The 13272-nt window shown below is 44.7% G+C and overlaps 1 protein-coding gene across 2 annotated transcripts in view; it reads right to left on the bottom strand.

The window, feature by feature from the left end:
* ARL15 (ADP ribosylation factor like GTPase 15) overlaps window positions 1-13272 on the bottom strand; it is a 450742-nt gene that overhangs the window by 300378 nt on the left and 137092 nt on the right. For both annotated transcript variants that reach the window (XM_056112169.1, XM_056112168.1), the window contains one exon: window positions 2554-2698. In XM_056112169.1, coding sequence (XP_055968144.1) covers window positions 2554-2698 — 145 coding nt within the window. The remainder of the gene's footprint in view (window positions 1-2553; window positions 2699-13272) is intronic.

Genomic DNA, 13272 nt, shown 5'->3' with positions numbered 1-13272 from the left:
AAACCCGACCATAAACAGTTTTGTAACTTTGTATGTCACGGTGATTTAATAAAAAATAAATAATTAATTTTTAAAAACCTGTCCTCCAATTATCAAGTTTCAGATCTCCAAAACTAGCTTTCCTAATTCATAAGTAGACATGGGGCCATACTTGGCCATGCTCTGGACTACTCCTGGCTCTGTGCTCAGGTGTAATCCCTGGCAGTGCTCTGAGTTATATGGTACCAAGGAATCAAACCTGGGTGAACAGTATGCAAGGAAAATGCTTTAACCCTGAATTATCTTTCTGACCCTACAGTGGCAAATTCTATTAAATATTTTATACAAAGGACCCTATTATTGACAATGACAGTTTTACCTAACACTTTAAAGTCTCTTAGTGTTATTCCTCTTCTTTTTGCCTGCTGTACTTGGTAGGATCTTAACAACAATGTTGAACAGAAATGGTAAGAATAGACATCCATGTCTTCATTCTGATTTCACTGGGAAATAATTCTGTCTTTCACAAAAAAGTAGGACAGTAACTATAAAGGTTTTTCATAGATACTCTTTAATGGCTGAAGAAATTCCCCTCTGTTCCGATTCTCTTGGGAGTTAGAATGAGAAGTTTTGTTTGTTCTGGGGATGATCACAATTTTCTTTTTCTTTTTTTTTAGTTTTATATTATAAAATTCACTTCTTTGTTGGTTTGTTTTGGGGGCCACACCCAACTATGCTCAGGACTTACTTCTGGCTCTGTGCTCAAGGATCACTCCTGGTGGGCTTGAAGGATCATCTGGAGTGCCAGGGATCAAACCCAGTTCAACTGCATGCAAGCCAAATGCTATAGTGATAACACCTACAGTACTATCACTCTAGCCCCCCCAAAAACTGACTTTCAATTACATTGATTTTTGAAACAACTCTGCATTCCTAGGCCATGATAGAGGATCCAACTAACAATACACTATTGTGAGATTTGTCGTATTTTTACTTTACTTTTTATATTAGCGTCCTAAGATATTGTTACGTAGATAGTCTGTAATATTTCAGTCTGGTTTTGCTAACAGTTTAATATTGATCTTAGAGAGAAAGCTGTGAAGATTTCCCTTCAGTTCAATTATGTGGAAAACTCTATGACCTGCATCATTTCTTCCATAAACTTTTTAAAAGACTTCACCAATGAAGCATACCAAAGTTTGAATTATCTTTTTATGAGCTATAATTTCCATTTATTTAACAGAAATAGATCTGCAAGGATTTTCTATTTCATCTTGAATGAGCATTCTTTAATGTTTTAACTTTCAAACAAAACTGTCAGATTTACTGGCAAAAGTTGTTCCAAATGATTTTACTAGCCTCAAATATTTATATTGATATAACTACTCTCATTTCAGAAAATGTTAACATCTTTTTGACATATTTCCTGATCAGTCTAGCTAGAATTTTATTGATCTCCACAAAAAAAAAAAAAAAACTGCTTTCTGTTTCACTGATTTTTCGCTATTGTTTCTCTATTTCATTGAGTCCCACTTTGATCTTTATTGTCTTCTGCTTACTGTGGGTTTAATACATTCTTCACTTTTAGTTCTTTGAGGTGGAAGCTGAGGTCATTGATTTGAAGTCCTTTTTTCTAATACAAGGGCTTAGTGTTAGAAAAGTTGCTTAAAGTCCCACTTTAGAGGAATCCTTCTAATTCTGATGCACTGTAATTTCATTCAATGCAAAATGCTTTATAGTTTCTCTTTTCATTTCTTCTTTAATCCATGGTTGCTCAGTAGTAATTTAGTTTCCAAGTGTTTGGGGATTCTTCTCCCCCAGACATCTTTCTACTATTGATTTATAATTGAATTCCATTGTGGTCTGAAAATATACTTAGCATGATTCGAATTATTCTAAATGTATTGAGACTTGCTTTATATCCTCTAATATGGTCTAACTGGGTAAATGTTCCACACGCACTTGAGAATGTCCTCTTCTGTTGTTGGTAAAGTATCTTATAAATGTTAATCAGGTCAAGCTAGCAGACAGTGCTATTCAAGCCTATTTTATCATGAAAAAGTTCCTTATACATGCCCTATCAAAAACTGTAAAGAGGGATTGGAGAGAGTGTTCTAAGGGCTGAAGTGCATGATTTACCTGGGGCAGGGGGTTGGGGGGGATGATGGCTTGGACCCCTTCTCTGGATCATAGGAAGCAGGACTTGATGGGCCATCCGTGGGAGAAGAGGAATCCATTTTATGAGAGTACTAGATAAGGTTCTAGGATTCAGGATAACTTGGTGTCAAGATGTTCCTGAGCTTGACTTAGTGGCACTGAAATGACCAACAGTGCTCTGCGGGTTGTGCATCAACTAAAAACCACTGAATACCTCCAAATCGATTTTGAGAGACAGAAAAGCCCCAAGTGAAAGGAACTGAATGAAGCATTCATTACTAATAGAAGAGAAGGGTGGAGAGCTGGGGCAGAAGCTGGGAGGTTGGGGGATGGGGTGGGGGCTCCAAATAGCATCAGGGAAGCAAAAATCTTGCATAAGAGAAAGGGTTCAGGATGGGGCCCCAGGAGCGTGCGTACCTGTGGTCGACACAACGTTGTCCGGGCTTTCACTGCAGAGCTTTGACAAGAGGCTGGTCTTGCCCGAGCCAGTGAGGCCTATGCAGACCAGGTCATATTCTGGCCGGGCAGGCGGGGGTCCCTTGCAGCAGAGTGCTCTAAAACACTGTTGAGAGAGGGGGAAACAGAGCTCCATGAAATAAGACAGAGATGCAAAGCTCGGGGACCACAACAGCCAAACTTAAAAATGTGCTGGTCTAAAGGAGGAGGGCTTGTGGGATGGGTGCGAGGGAACCTGAGAATACTGGTACAGGGAAGTTGAGGCTGGCGATGGGACTGGTGCTGGAACACAGCATACCTAAAACTCAACCATGAATATCGTTGTAAAACTCTGTGTCTTAATTAAAGCTTTCAATAAATAAATAAACAAAACTCCTAAGGATTAAGAGGTAACTGAATAACCTGTACATCCTACAAAAGACAAAGAATAGCAAGGGTCACACTCACAGAGTGATCAGTGCACTCGCCAGGAAAGGGACATGCGGGTATTTATTTTACTGCACTTCACTTCATTATGCTCTGAAGATACTGAATTTTGGGGTTGCGTTTGGTTTTGCTTTGGGGCCACAACTAGCAGTACTCAAGACTTACTCCTGGCAGTTCTTGGAGGACTATATGCCAGGGATGGGCCTCATGTAAGGCATGCGGATCCAGCCCCAGATATTGTGTGTGTGTGTGTGTGTGTGTGTGTGTGTGTCTGTGTGTGTGTTTCTGTTTGGTTGGGTTTTTTTGTTTGTTTTTTAATGAACTAAAGGTTATGGCAACCCAGCCCTGAGCGACTCTGTTGGTGTCTTCACATAGCACATGCTCACTTGAGACCTGTGGGTCACTCTTCACGAGGCTAGACACCTTTTCTCAGACATAGATCAACTGTGTACTTAACAGACTATACAGTACAGTAAAGCATGATTCACATCCGTGGGAAAGCAAACACTTCATCTGTCTTGCTGTGGCACAGTATTTCCTTCAGTGGGTTCCTCATTTTACCACGTGCAACGCAACAGTGCTGAGGTCTGTCTCCACTTGGGTACCACGACTCCCAGCTGGCTGCCCCAGGCAGAGTGTAACTTCATGGCTGTTCTCCTGCCCCCCAAATACACAACCTGCCTCTTCAGACAAACACTCCCGACGTCCCCACAAAAAGCAGCAGTCTGCATGACAGCTGGCCTGTTCTCTGAAATCTCAATGTCCAAACATCAGAGAAAGCCTGGGGAGCGGATCCAGGTTGGAGAAGATGAAAGGAACGGAGAACACGACGGTCTCCCACACGAGAGGTTCTCCAGGTTGGAGAAGATGAAAGGAACGGAGAACATGGCACGGTCTCCCACACGAGAGCCTGAGTCAGCAGGGGAAGGAGGGCTTAGACCACACTGCGGTGTCAACGTGATAGTTGGAAACTGGGATCGGTCCTAGCATCTCAGACAGCTGCACTTCCTGAACTTTCTCTCATGGAAAAAAAAATAGTTGTCCTGAGAGAACACATACTTAAAGTAGAGGTAAAGGGTCTTGATACCTGCAATTAGCTGGTGAGGAAACATCCCAATCTCTCGGCCTCATTTTCTATATGGTAAAAAATGTCATAAAATAAACAGCAAAATGCTACTGACTGGTGAAGCTGAGTAAAGAGCCTGTAGGAAGATTGCCTACACCAGTCTGATAACTTCTTTGTTGCCTCAAAATAAAAATACTAAAAAAAAAAAATCACTGGCATTCGGTATCTATCACAGCCCTCTTAATGCTTCTAATTCAGTTTCTGGAACTGACCTCAGGTACTACACTCTGTTACAGAGTATATGCAAGATCCTAAGTTCCCCAAAAGACAAAGGCACTGGAGAAACTGAAAATCTCCCATGCCTTCTTTGATCTTCCTACATGCCATCCATTTACTATAGGAAGCGATTTGGGCCAATTTACAGATCCTGAAACAGTACTGAACAATTGGAGAGAGAAAGAAAGAGGGAGTGGAAGGCAGACAGACCCAAGGACTTCTAGTCATCTTAGAGATCCTAGAGAAGATACTGGGCTCCTTCTTCACACTCACTGGCTGTGCAACTCTCATAAATCAAGTTTGATTATTTCTCTTCCCTCACTTCTCAGATTAAATTAGTCAATAAGTTCAGTCCTGATGACCTCTGAAGTAGCTCGAAACCTGTTTAGCTTTCTGCAGGCAGGCCACCATCCCCGAGGGCCCATGGACACCCTTCCACAGGATCCAGTACATTAACTCCTGCCCTCTCTGCTCTGCGTGGGGCAGCCTTTCTGATTGTTCATGTCAATGCCAAAATTTGCTCAGTTCCCATTAGTCAATTTCCCACCGCTCTTGGGGTACAAACACTCTTCATGGTCTACCAGGCCCTCCATGACCCCTTCCACAAACCACAGGCCTTCCACCCCTACCCCGGACCCCTCTTCCTCCTCATCTCCCCCTCCCTCCTCTGTCCATAAGAACCCTCTCACACCTCAAGGCACTAAGCATCCTCTCTCCCCCCAACTTCCAGCCTGGCTAAATCCTCGCCAGTTTTTAGGTCTCAAATTGAGCACCCCTTCCTCAGGGCCGCCTGCTCTGATCATGAGACCATGCTAGCAATTTGTGTCAAGCTTTCACAACCTAACTGTGAATTGACCACGCTGGCAATTACAGCTTCTTAACAGTGACCAGACTGTGAGACCCGTATCTGGCTATCTTCATCTCAGTGTCCTCAGTACTGAGCAACTGGCACAGAACCCACCTTTGGTGAGTAACTGCCGAATGGAGAATGAATGACATTTTAAAGTTCACCTAACACAAGGAAAAATAAAAAGCCAAAAGAAAACCTGATCTATGCGCTCTCTGGGTCCCTCTGTGCTTCCAGAAAATAATGCCAAAATAAGAAAAATCTTTGGCTTTTCCACTTCTCTTCAAAGCCAAAGTTAGCCCAGTTCCAAGAGTGGTTTTCATGTATAGGATCTACTTTCTCAATACAACAGCATTTCTTTTCTGTCCTGAATTCACTTTAAATTGTCTTTAAAGTGGTTCTGCCTATTCTGGTAAACAAGCCTATGATCGCCTAATCCATACTCCTCCTGGATTTATTAAACTCTAATCATATTTCCTCTCAGGCTCTTCAAGCCTAAGGAGTTATAATTATTTCAGTCTGCCTTCATATAGTCCCTCCTGTCCCTTCATCTTATGAGCTGCTCTTCACTGGCGCGACTTCTTCTCCATAATGCCTTCTGTTACAAGATTAATGACCACAACCATAAACAGCATTCTGGATGCCAACAAACCACATCCCAGCCAGCTTCCTACGAAGGCTGCTTGATACTCACTTTCTGCAAGCTTTTTCTCTCCTTGAGTCTCCTGAACTCATGAGGGGAGTTCTTCTAAGAGGTAGACTATATAAACAGGTGAATATGCATGTATGAAAATTTGTGGGATATGGATTCTTTATGTCTTATCTATGTATGCATTCCCTTAAAGATAACCCATGCTATCTGCTATTCACTTGGGAAAACTTTGCCAGGTTCATCCATGTCAGGTTAAAAACCACCCTTCATAGGACAGACTCTCTTACTGGGCTGCTTTGATCTTTGTGGAGTGAGATGGAAGAAATGCTATTCCTGACATAATGAACTTCTCTTTTTCTTAACTCCTCTGCCAGAAGGGGTCTGGCCCCAATGTAAATCTTCGATACAAAATGAAAAAGCAAAGGGCCAAGGATGTAGCTCTGTGGCTGAATGCCTGCCTAGTAGGTGTTAAGTGCTGGGTCTAAACTCCAGGACAGAGAGGTGAAAAGAGGGGAAGAAAGAGGAGAAAGAATCCCATCAAAATGAACTAGCAGGGTGAATGACCTCTAAAATGCTAATATAAACTTTCTTAACCTACCAGAACTATTTGGGCCCAAAATTCCAAAGTTTTGTGTTGTTTAAAAAAAAAAAATCCTTTGGGGCTGGAACAAGAGTATAGTGGTTAGGGCACTTGCCTTGCACACAGACAACCGAGGTTCAATCTCCATCACTACATATGGTCTCTTGAGCCAGTCCGGAATAATCCCAGAGCACAGAGCCAGTAATAACCCCTAAGCACTGCAGGGAATGCCCTCCCCCCAACCAAATTTTTTCCCTAAGTGTAGGGCTGGTAGGGAGGGATGGCTGGTGGGGGTTGGGAGGGCAATGGTAGCTCAAAATACTGGAAATACATGCCTTGCACGCAGAGCTCTGAACTGCATCCTGACACCACATGGTGCCCTGTTGACTGCCAGTACCACTTTGCCAGTACCTGAGCAGTAAAATATTGCCAGCCCCAGCACCCAACATCAGGCCCGCCTGTACTACCAAGCCAAGTATCATTCAAGTGGCTCCCAGGCCTCCAAGCATTGCTGGGGTGGCATTCCGCCCCCCCCCAACCCCCCGATAAATCCAATGTGAAACACTTTGCAGCCAAGTACACTCACCTAGATATCACCTGCTACAGACGCCTTTGTATGCTAGGCCACCTAACCCCCTCTTGGCAATACAGGCAACTTGACAGGGATGCTCCACACTGTTCTTTTAGCTCCTTTCTCTCCATCCTCCTGGTCTCCATGGCCTATTTCATCTTCACCCTTTCATGGGGTCTCAGCACAAGACACCTAACATGATTTCACTCTGCTCCCCTCAATCCTGCTAAATTTCAAGCTCTGCATTTCTAACAAAATAAATAAATAAATAAATAAATAAAATAACCTAAAATTCCTCCCTTCATTCCAGTCCATGGAAATAAGGCCATTTCAAAGATAAAGGGTATAAAGAGTAGATTATCAATGGTGTAAAGGCTGAATTTTTAAATAATAGAATCCTTGCCGACCCATTTTCAAATAAGTAAATCCTCTGGTGAACAAGCATAGTGTCAGATTTTGAGTCAACAAGACAAGACTTTTATGAATATACCACTTCAAATGGAGGAAGAACGTTCATGTTTTTTTAATCAGTTCCTTCAAACCGTACACAGTTTAAACTGGTTTTTCATTTTAAAACTTAATGAAGCTTTGGATCTCATAGTCAATTGACTTAAAATTACTCATTTTGGCCTCTACACTATACTGTACCAAAGTTCATTGTGTTTGTCTCCTAAAGCAGCCCTGGCATTGTTGCGAGTAAGCCCCTTTCACTGGCATACAATGCTAAACACAATGCCGTCGGCGGTCCTGACAGCGAGCGGCAAACCCAGGCCTCATTCCCAGGCCAGACACTAAGGCATTGTATAACTCTGTCCGGCCCATAAACCTAGGCAGGCTTCAGTCTCCCCAGGATTAACCCAGACTGCTTTAACACTCGTTCCACTTCCTTCCTTCAGGAGGAGGTTTTAAGGCATCAGCTCAATGAATTACACTTCCAGCACAGCACTCCTGAGGTAAACAGCTGTCCATGGTGGTGTTTATTTTCTGGAGGTATCTCAGATGACAGCCAGCTTCCTTGGATAAAGGACTGACTGGCAGACTACCGGGGCCCCCCAGACAGTGGCACAGCCCCTCCCACCCGCCCACAGCAGCCGCCACCTGCTTCAGCCACCGCAGTTCAGCCCAGGACACTGCGGTCACACAATCTGTGCAGCCGTGGCTAGAGGAGAGGAGGGGGCCAGAGGGACAACGAAGGTCATGGGCTCCGTTGCAGACCTTTTTGCATGGGGTCCATGGTGCCTCTTCCGGGCCCCTAGTGGAGCTCCCTCTAATGATGTCATGCCACTGAGGGCTTCGTTTTCCTGTGTCCCCTCAGGTTACTCCCAGAGTCACATGCGAGGCAACCTTGGGCCCAGGTCCCAAGAAAGGGCAGAGACTGAAAACCCCAGTAACAAAAATAATACTGTGTGCATGGCAGATTGTGGATAAAAAGGACCTAATCATAGTGTCTTTAGTTCAAAAGTGGATTCGCCAAAGCACATCCATGTGAGGCCTTGTGGAAGAGTTGCTGGAAGGGAGGTGAGCCTGCCTGTGAGACAGAATCACCTCTCATGCACCGTGAGGAGACACTAAGGGCTCACACGTCAGTCTGATGGCCGAGCACCATGACAGCACAACTGTCTTCCACTGTCCACATTACTGACAGGGACAGTGACAGACACAGAAAACTATGCCCTGCAGATGCTCCATAATCGCGTGACATATCAGCGCAGGAAAACCACTCGTGAGGACTCAACTATGCACGGCCTAACTTCTTACTGCAGTTCCACCTTAACACAGCACCTGGTCCTCCAAAGGGGCCACTCTGGACTTTCCCTCTTTCCCACATGGTGTGTTTCCCACCAAAGTTCTACTCAGGTGGCCCCTCCTTGGAATGCTTTCTCCAGTGCCTGGAGAGAGAACTTCCTGCTCACCCCTGGCCCTCTACACACACTTCCAGCTCTGCAGTAAATACTCTGCCACGTTTTTGTCCCCCTAGCTGTCATCAGATGCTAGAACTACAGACATTCACCCAGAAACCTAGTTATCCCTGGTACATGGTCACTGGTTCACAATGTTTGCTGTGACAGCTCCCCGGGCTGGCCAGACATCAACACAGAGGAGCAGGGTTATCCTCCAGCACTGCAGCTCAATACAGAATCTTGCTAAAACTCCTCCCACTCTGGCACTGACCACAGTGTGGCCAGCATTTCCTACCATCCTGTGTCACTAGAGCCCAAGCCTCTGGGCCATGACATTTGTTTCAATTGACGCTCTGTTTTTCATCATGAATACACGATTTTATTCTGAGTATGATTTCAATGTGATGGAAGCTCAGCAGAGCTGCTGGAAATGTTATTCTCCATGGCCGGACTCAGCGCCAAACCCACTCTAACTTCTCATTTAAACATGGGCTCACCAAACAAAACATAAGGATTCCAGTGGCACATCACCAGGTCCCCTTGTGTGGCCTGACCATGGGGCATGACTCAGAGCTCAGTAGTCTTTGTCAGAGGAATGAAAGATTGGTAAGTGGGAACATACAAACCAGAGAACATTTACCCTTGCTCTTCAGTGGGTATATCTCTCCAGTCTTTGGGTTTCAAAACCAGGAATAGGCACCTACACACACACACACACACACACACACACACACACACACACACACACACACACACAAATCATTAAAAGGAAGTCAATTTCTAGTTTAGTGTGTGCTAACAAACTCAACATGTTCCAGGCATAAAAGACTACGAAGTGTCGAGATAGCAAATATTAGGTGACTTAAAGTACTCTGCAAGCCCATAGTAACAAAACAAGTCTGTGTTTTGAAAATCCAACCAAAATGGGTGGCAGGGGATTTGTGAATACCATTTAAGCTCTGGAAGAGAAGAGAAGAAGGATGGGCATCCTAACAACTTCACCACCAAACCTAAGGCAGCTAATAAGCTTCGGTGCAAGATACAGTGAAAAGCACTATCTGCTTCGGATTTCAAGATGAGGAAACTGGGCTGGAGAGAGAGTATGGAGGGCAGAGCACTTGCCTTGCATGCAGCACACCCAGGGTGGTCCCCGGCACCCCATATGATTCCCCGAAGCACAGCCTGGAGTGATCTCTGAGCACAGTGCCAGGATTAAGCCCCTGAGCACTGTCAGGTGTGGCCACCAAAATAAACAAAGCTGAGGAAACTGAGGCTCAGAGAAGTTCAAAATATCTTGCTTGAGTGGAGCCAGGTTTCTTGCACCTAGCCAGTGAGGTTCGAGTGTGGCTTTTCAGTCCTGGGGGATTGAACCTGGGAAACTGCGGGCAGGGAGGAGGTGTGCCGTGCAGGAGACTACCCACAGGCCGCACAGTGCCCCAGACACCGGGCACAGAGTGAGGCACACAGCTCCTCTTGAGGCCTCTGGGCCCCGAAGCTCTTCATCTTGTCCATCAGCCTGGGCCCAGCCATCTCTGGAATCATGAATCAGAGCATGGGAAGTAGGTAGAGCATTGCTGGGGGGCAGGGGTGCAAAGGAGTGCTTTCAGCCCCTGGCAGTAGAGACAGATGCTATCCTGCCATCACCTCATGGCTAACTTCCCTCACATTCTGGGCAGAAGATCCTTGGCTTCCTCCTAGAAGAGTGAGAACAATGAGTTCTTTGGCTGGGATGGAAGAAAGTGGCGAGCGAAGGAATGCTTGCTTTCATTTTACTCTTTTGGTTTCCGGGAAATGACAATACGTCTATTAAGAGAATCCCGTATTGTGAACATGGCCTAATGAGAGAGCACATGTTTTGTATGCTGAGAGATCCAAGGAAATGGGAGAGTGAGAGAGAGGGGTGGCGGGAAAGAGAGAGAAGGAGAGAGAGAGAAGAGAGAGGAGAAGGAGAGAGGGTGGAGGAGGAGAAAGAGGAGGAGGGGGAAGGAGGGGGGGAGGGGGGATAAAACTCCATGCTGGCTGCAGATTCCTAATCCTAAGCATGGCAGTAAAAAAGGGGGGGAGGGGGTGTCAGGGGAGGGATCTTAAAAACAAACAACAAAAACGCCTCAAATTTTCCCCTTTAAAATATATGTGTATGCAAATGATACCGCCGTCAAGATACTAAGTAAGTAGGCCAATATCCTACACAAAACAGAATGTGCTGGGGAGAATAGAGAGGGGGGAAAAAAAGAAAAAAGAACGGAAGAGAGTGGATAGCGGAGAAATACACATGAAGGAGATGATCCCTAATAGACACGCAATTTCTTCACTAATCCTTTCTTTCTTTGCAAGAAGGAAAATGAATTTCAAATACGCCCAGTGTCCTGAAGCAACTCATGGGTCTTGCAAACAAGTGAAAAGAATGAGAGTTCAGAATGGCACCGCCGGCAACGGGCATAATGGACAGAGCGGAGAGTGCTGGGAAGAGGTCCTTGAGCACCAGACACATTCCAGTCCGACGCTCCAAGCCACTTTTTGAGGTGAAAAATCCTGTGGCCCTTTGAGACCCAAGTGGGAAAAACAGTCCATTGTTTTTACAGAGGACGGGTCAAACTTTTGGGCGCTATGGCTTGCTTGGAGTATACAGATGAAGCCTTTGGCCTGGAATTGTCCCAAGCTGAGGCTTCTGGCCAATACATCACCCTGCCTCAGGACACTAAGTCTGTCTTTGCCATACCCTTTGTATTTCTCAATCCACATTCCTTTTTGGGGGGTGAAATACTCCATTATTTCTGCTTTGTTCTGGGCTGTCTCCTGTCTCTGTCCCTATTAACTCGTGGCAACAAAAGAAACAAACAGAAGCAGGGGATTTCATGCTTCGCAGCTACAGACAGTGGCCGCGCGGCTTTGCAAAGGTACCGACATCTGAGACTTTGAATGAGGAGAGGGCTGCAGCGCTGAACTGGACCCGGGGCCCACGTGGCTCCCAGCCTGCACATCACGCAACCCTGATCAGCAGCACTGGGTGCCCTGGCGTGCAGATTGCATGATGCACCACCACTGAGGTTGGAGGTTTTGCTTTTGTTCTCCGTTTGGGCATGCAACCGATGATTAGACTTAAAAGTGATTCAAAGATTCTCATATATTCCTATCTCTCCAAAATTCCGGGTCTTCTCACACTAGAAACAGATCTGAGGGGATCACTGATGCGTTCTGTTCTGTTAACTGAGAAACACAAAAAAGAAGCTAAATAGAAAATGAATGGCTTGGACTTAAACTATAATACTTTAGCTCATGATGGTTTAAATGGGGCATCTAGCTTGTTCCGATCAACTCTGAAAACACAATATAAAGTGAGACACACCGTGAATTTCCCGAGCATAAGGACTCTCATGAGAACTTTGCTTGATATGCCATATTCATAAATGAACCAAGTCAGAAGTTCACCTGGAACTGTTTGAGATCATGCACTAGTTTGGGGGGCTGTTTCATTTTTTTTCTTAAAGAGCAAAGAATTAACTTTCACTAAAAATGCAAGAGATAAATACATTTTGTATCAAACCTCTTTTTCTGATAGCTATCTAAACACACATTTTAAAATGGAGAAACAAGATCTAAGAATATCCACAGGTGGAACAGGATGGGAGGGCGCAGGGCGGGAGGAGGGCAGTCTGGGATAACGGTGCAGGGAAATGGACTCTGGTGGAGGATGCAGTGCTGCAAGGTGTTTTGCCTAATGCAAAAACCCTATCAGTAATAATATTGTAAGTCAAAGTGCCCAAAATAAACCCTTTTAAAAAAATATTACATAAACATTTAACATTCTGGTTTTTTTTTCTTTCATTTTTGGCCACACGCAGTGTTGGTCGGGGCTAACTCCTGGCTCTGTACTCGGGGATCACTCCTGGTGGGGTTCCAGAGGTCATATAGGGTGCCAGGGATCAAACCAAGTGCAAGGCCAGGACTACCTACTGTACTACCTGCTGGACTATCTCTCCAGCCCCAACATTAAATATTTTTTACTAAGGTTAGACTTTAAACAAAGAATGAGAATACAAATTTTAGAAAAACTTTTAAAAAGATCTAGGTTTTCCAGATACATCCTTAAGTGGTATCATCCAAAAATCCCCAGAGAATATCCCAATAAAGCAGAAATTCCCTGCTTTCAGAATCTGAGGAGAATCCCATGGCAGAAAAGAAGAAAAGAATTCAAACTAAAACAGTATTTCCTCTGGTCCCTTATAGTACAGGACATAATCCATACTTTGGAAAACAGAGTATTCTCTCAATAATCTTCAAGCGCCATCTTACGAAGTTCAGTTTCACACATCACATTAATCACCAACTCCTGCAGAACTGCCCAAATGGGTTTCCTTGCC

The sequence above is a fragment of the Sorex fumeus genome, unplaced genomic scaffold (assembly GCF_029834395.1).
Source record: "Sorex fumeus unplaced genomic scaffold, SorFum_2.1 ptg000015l, whole genome shotgun sequence".
NCBI classification, from domain to species: Eukaryota; Metazoa; Chordata; class Mammalia; order Eulipotyphla; family Soricidae; genus Sorex; species Sorex fumeus.
The sequence above is the reverse complement of the archived record's forward strand: the minus strand, read 5'-3'. Positions and strand labels throughout refer to the sequence as shown.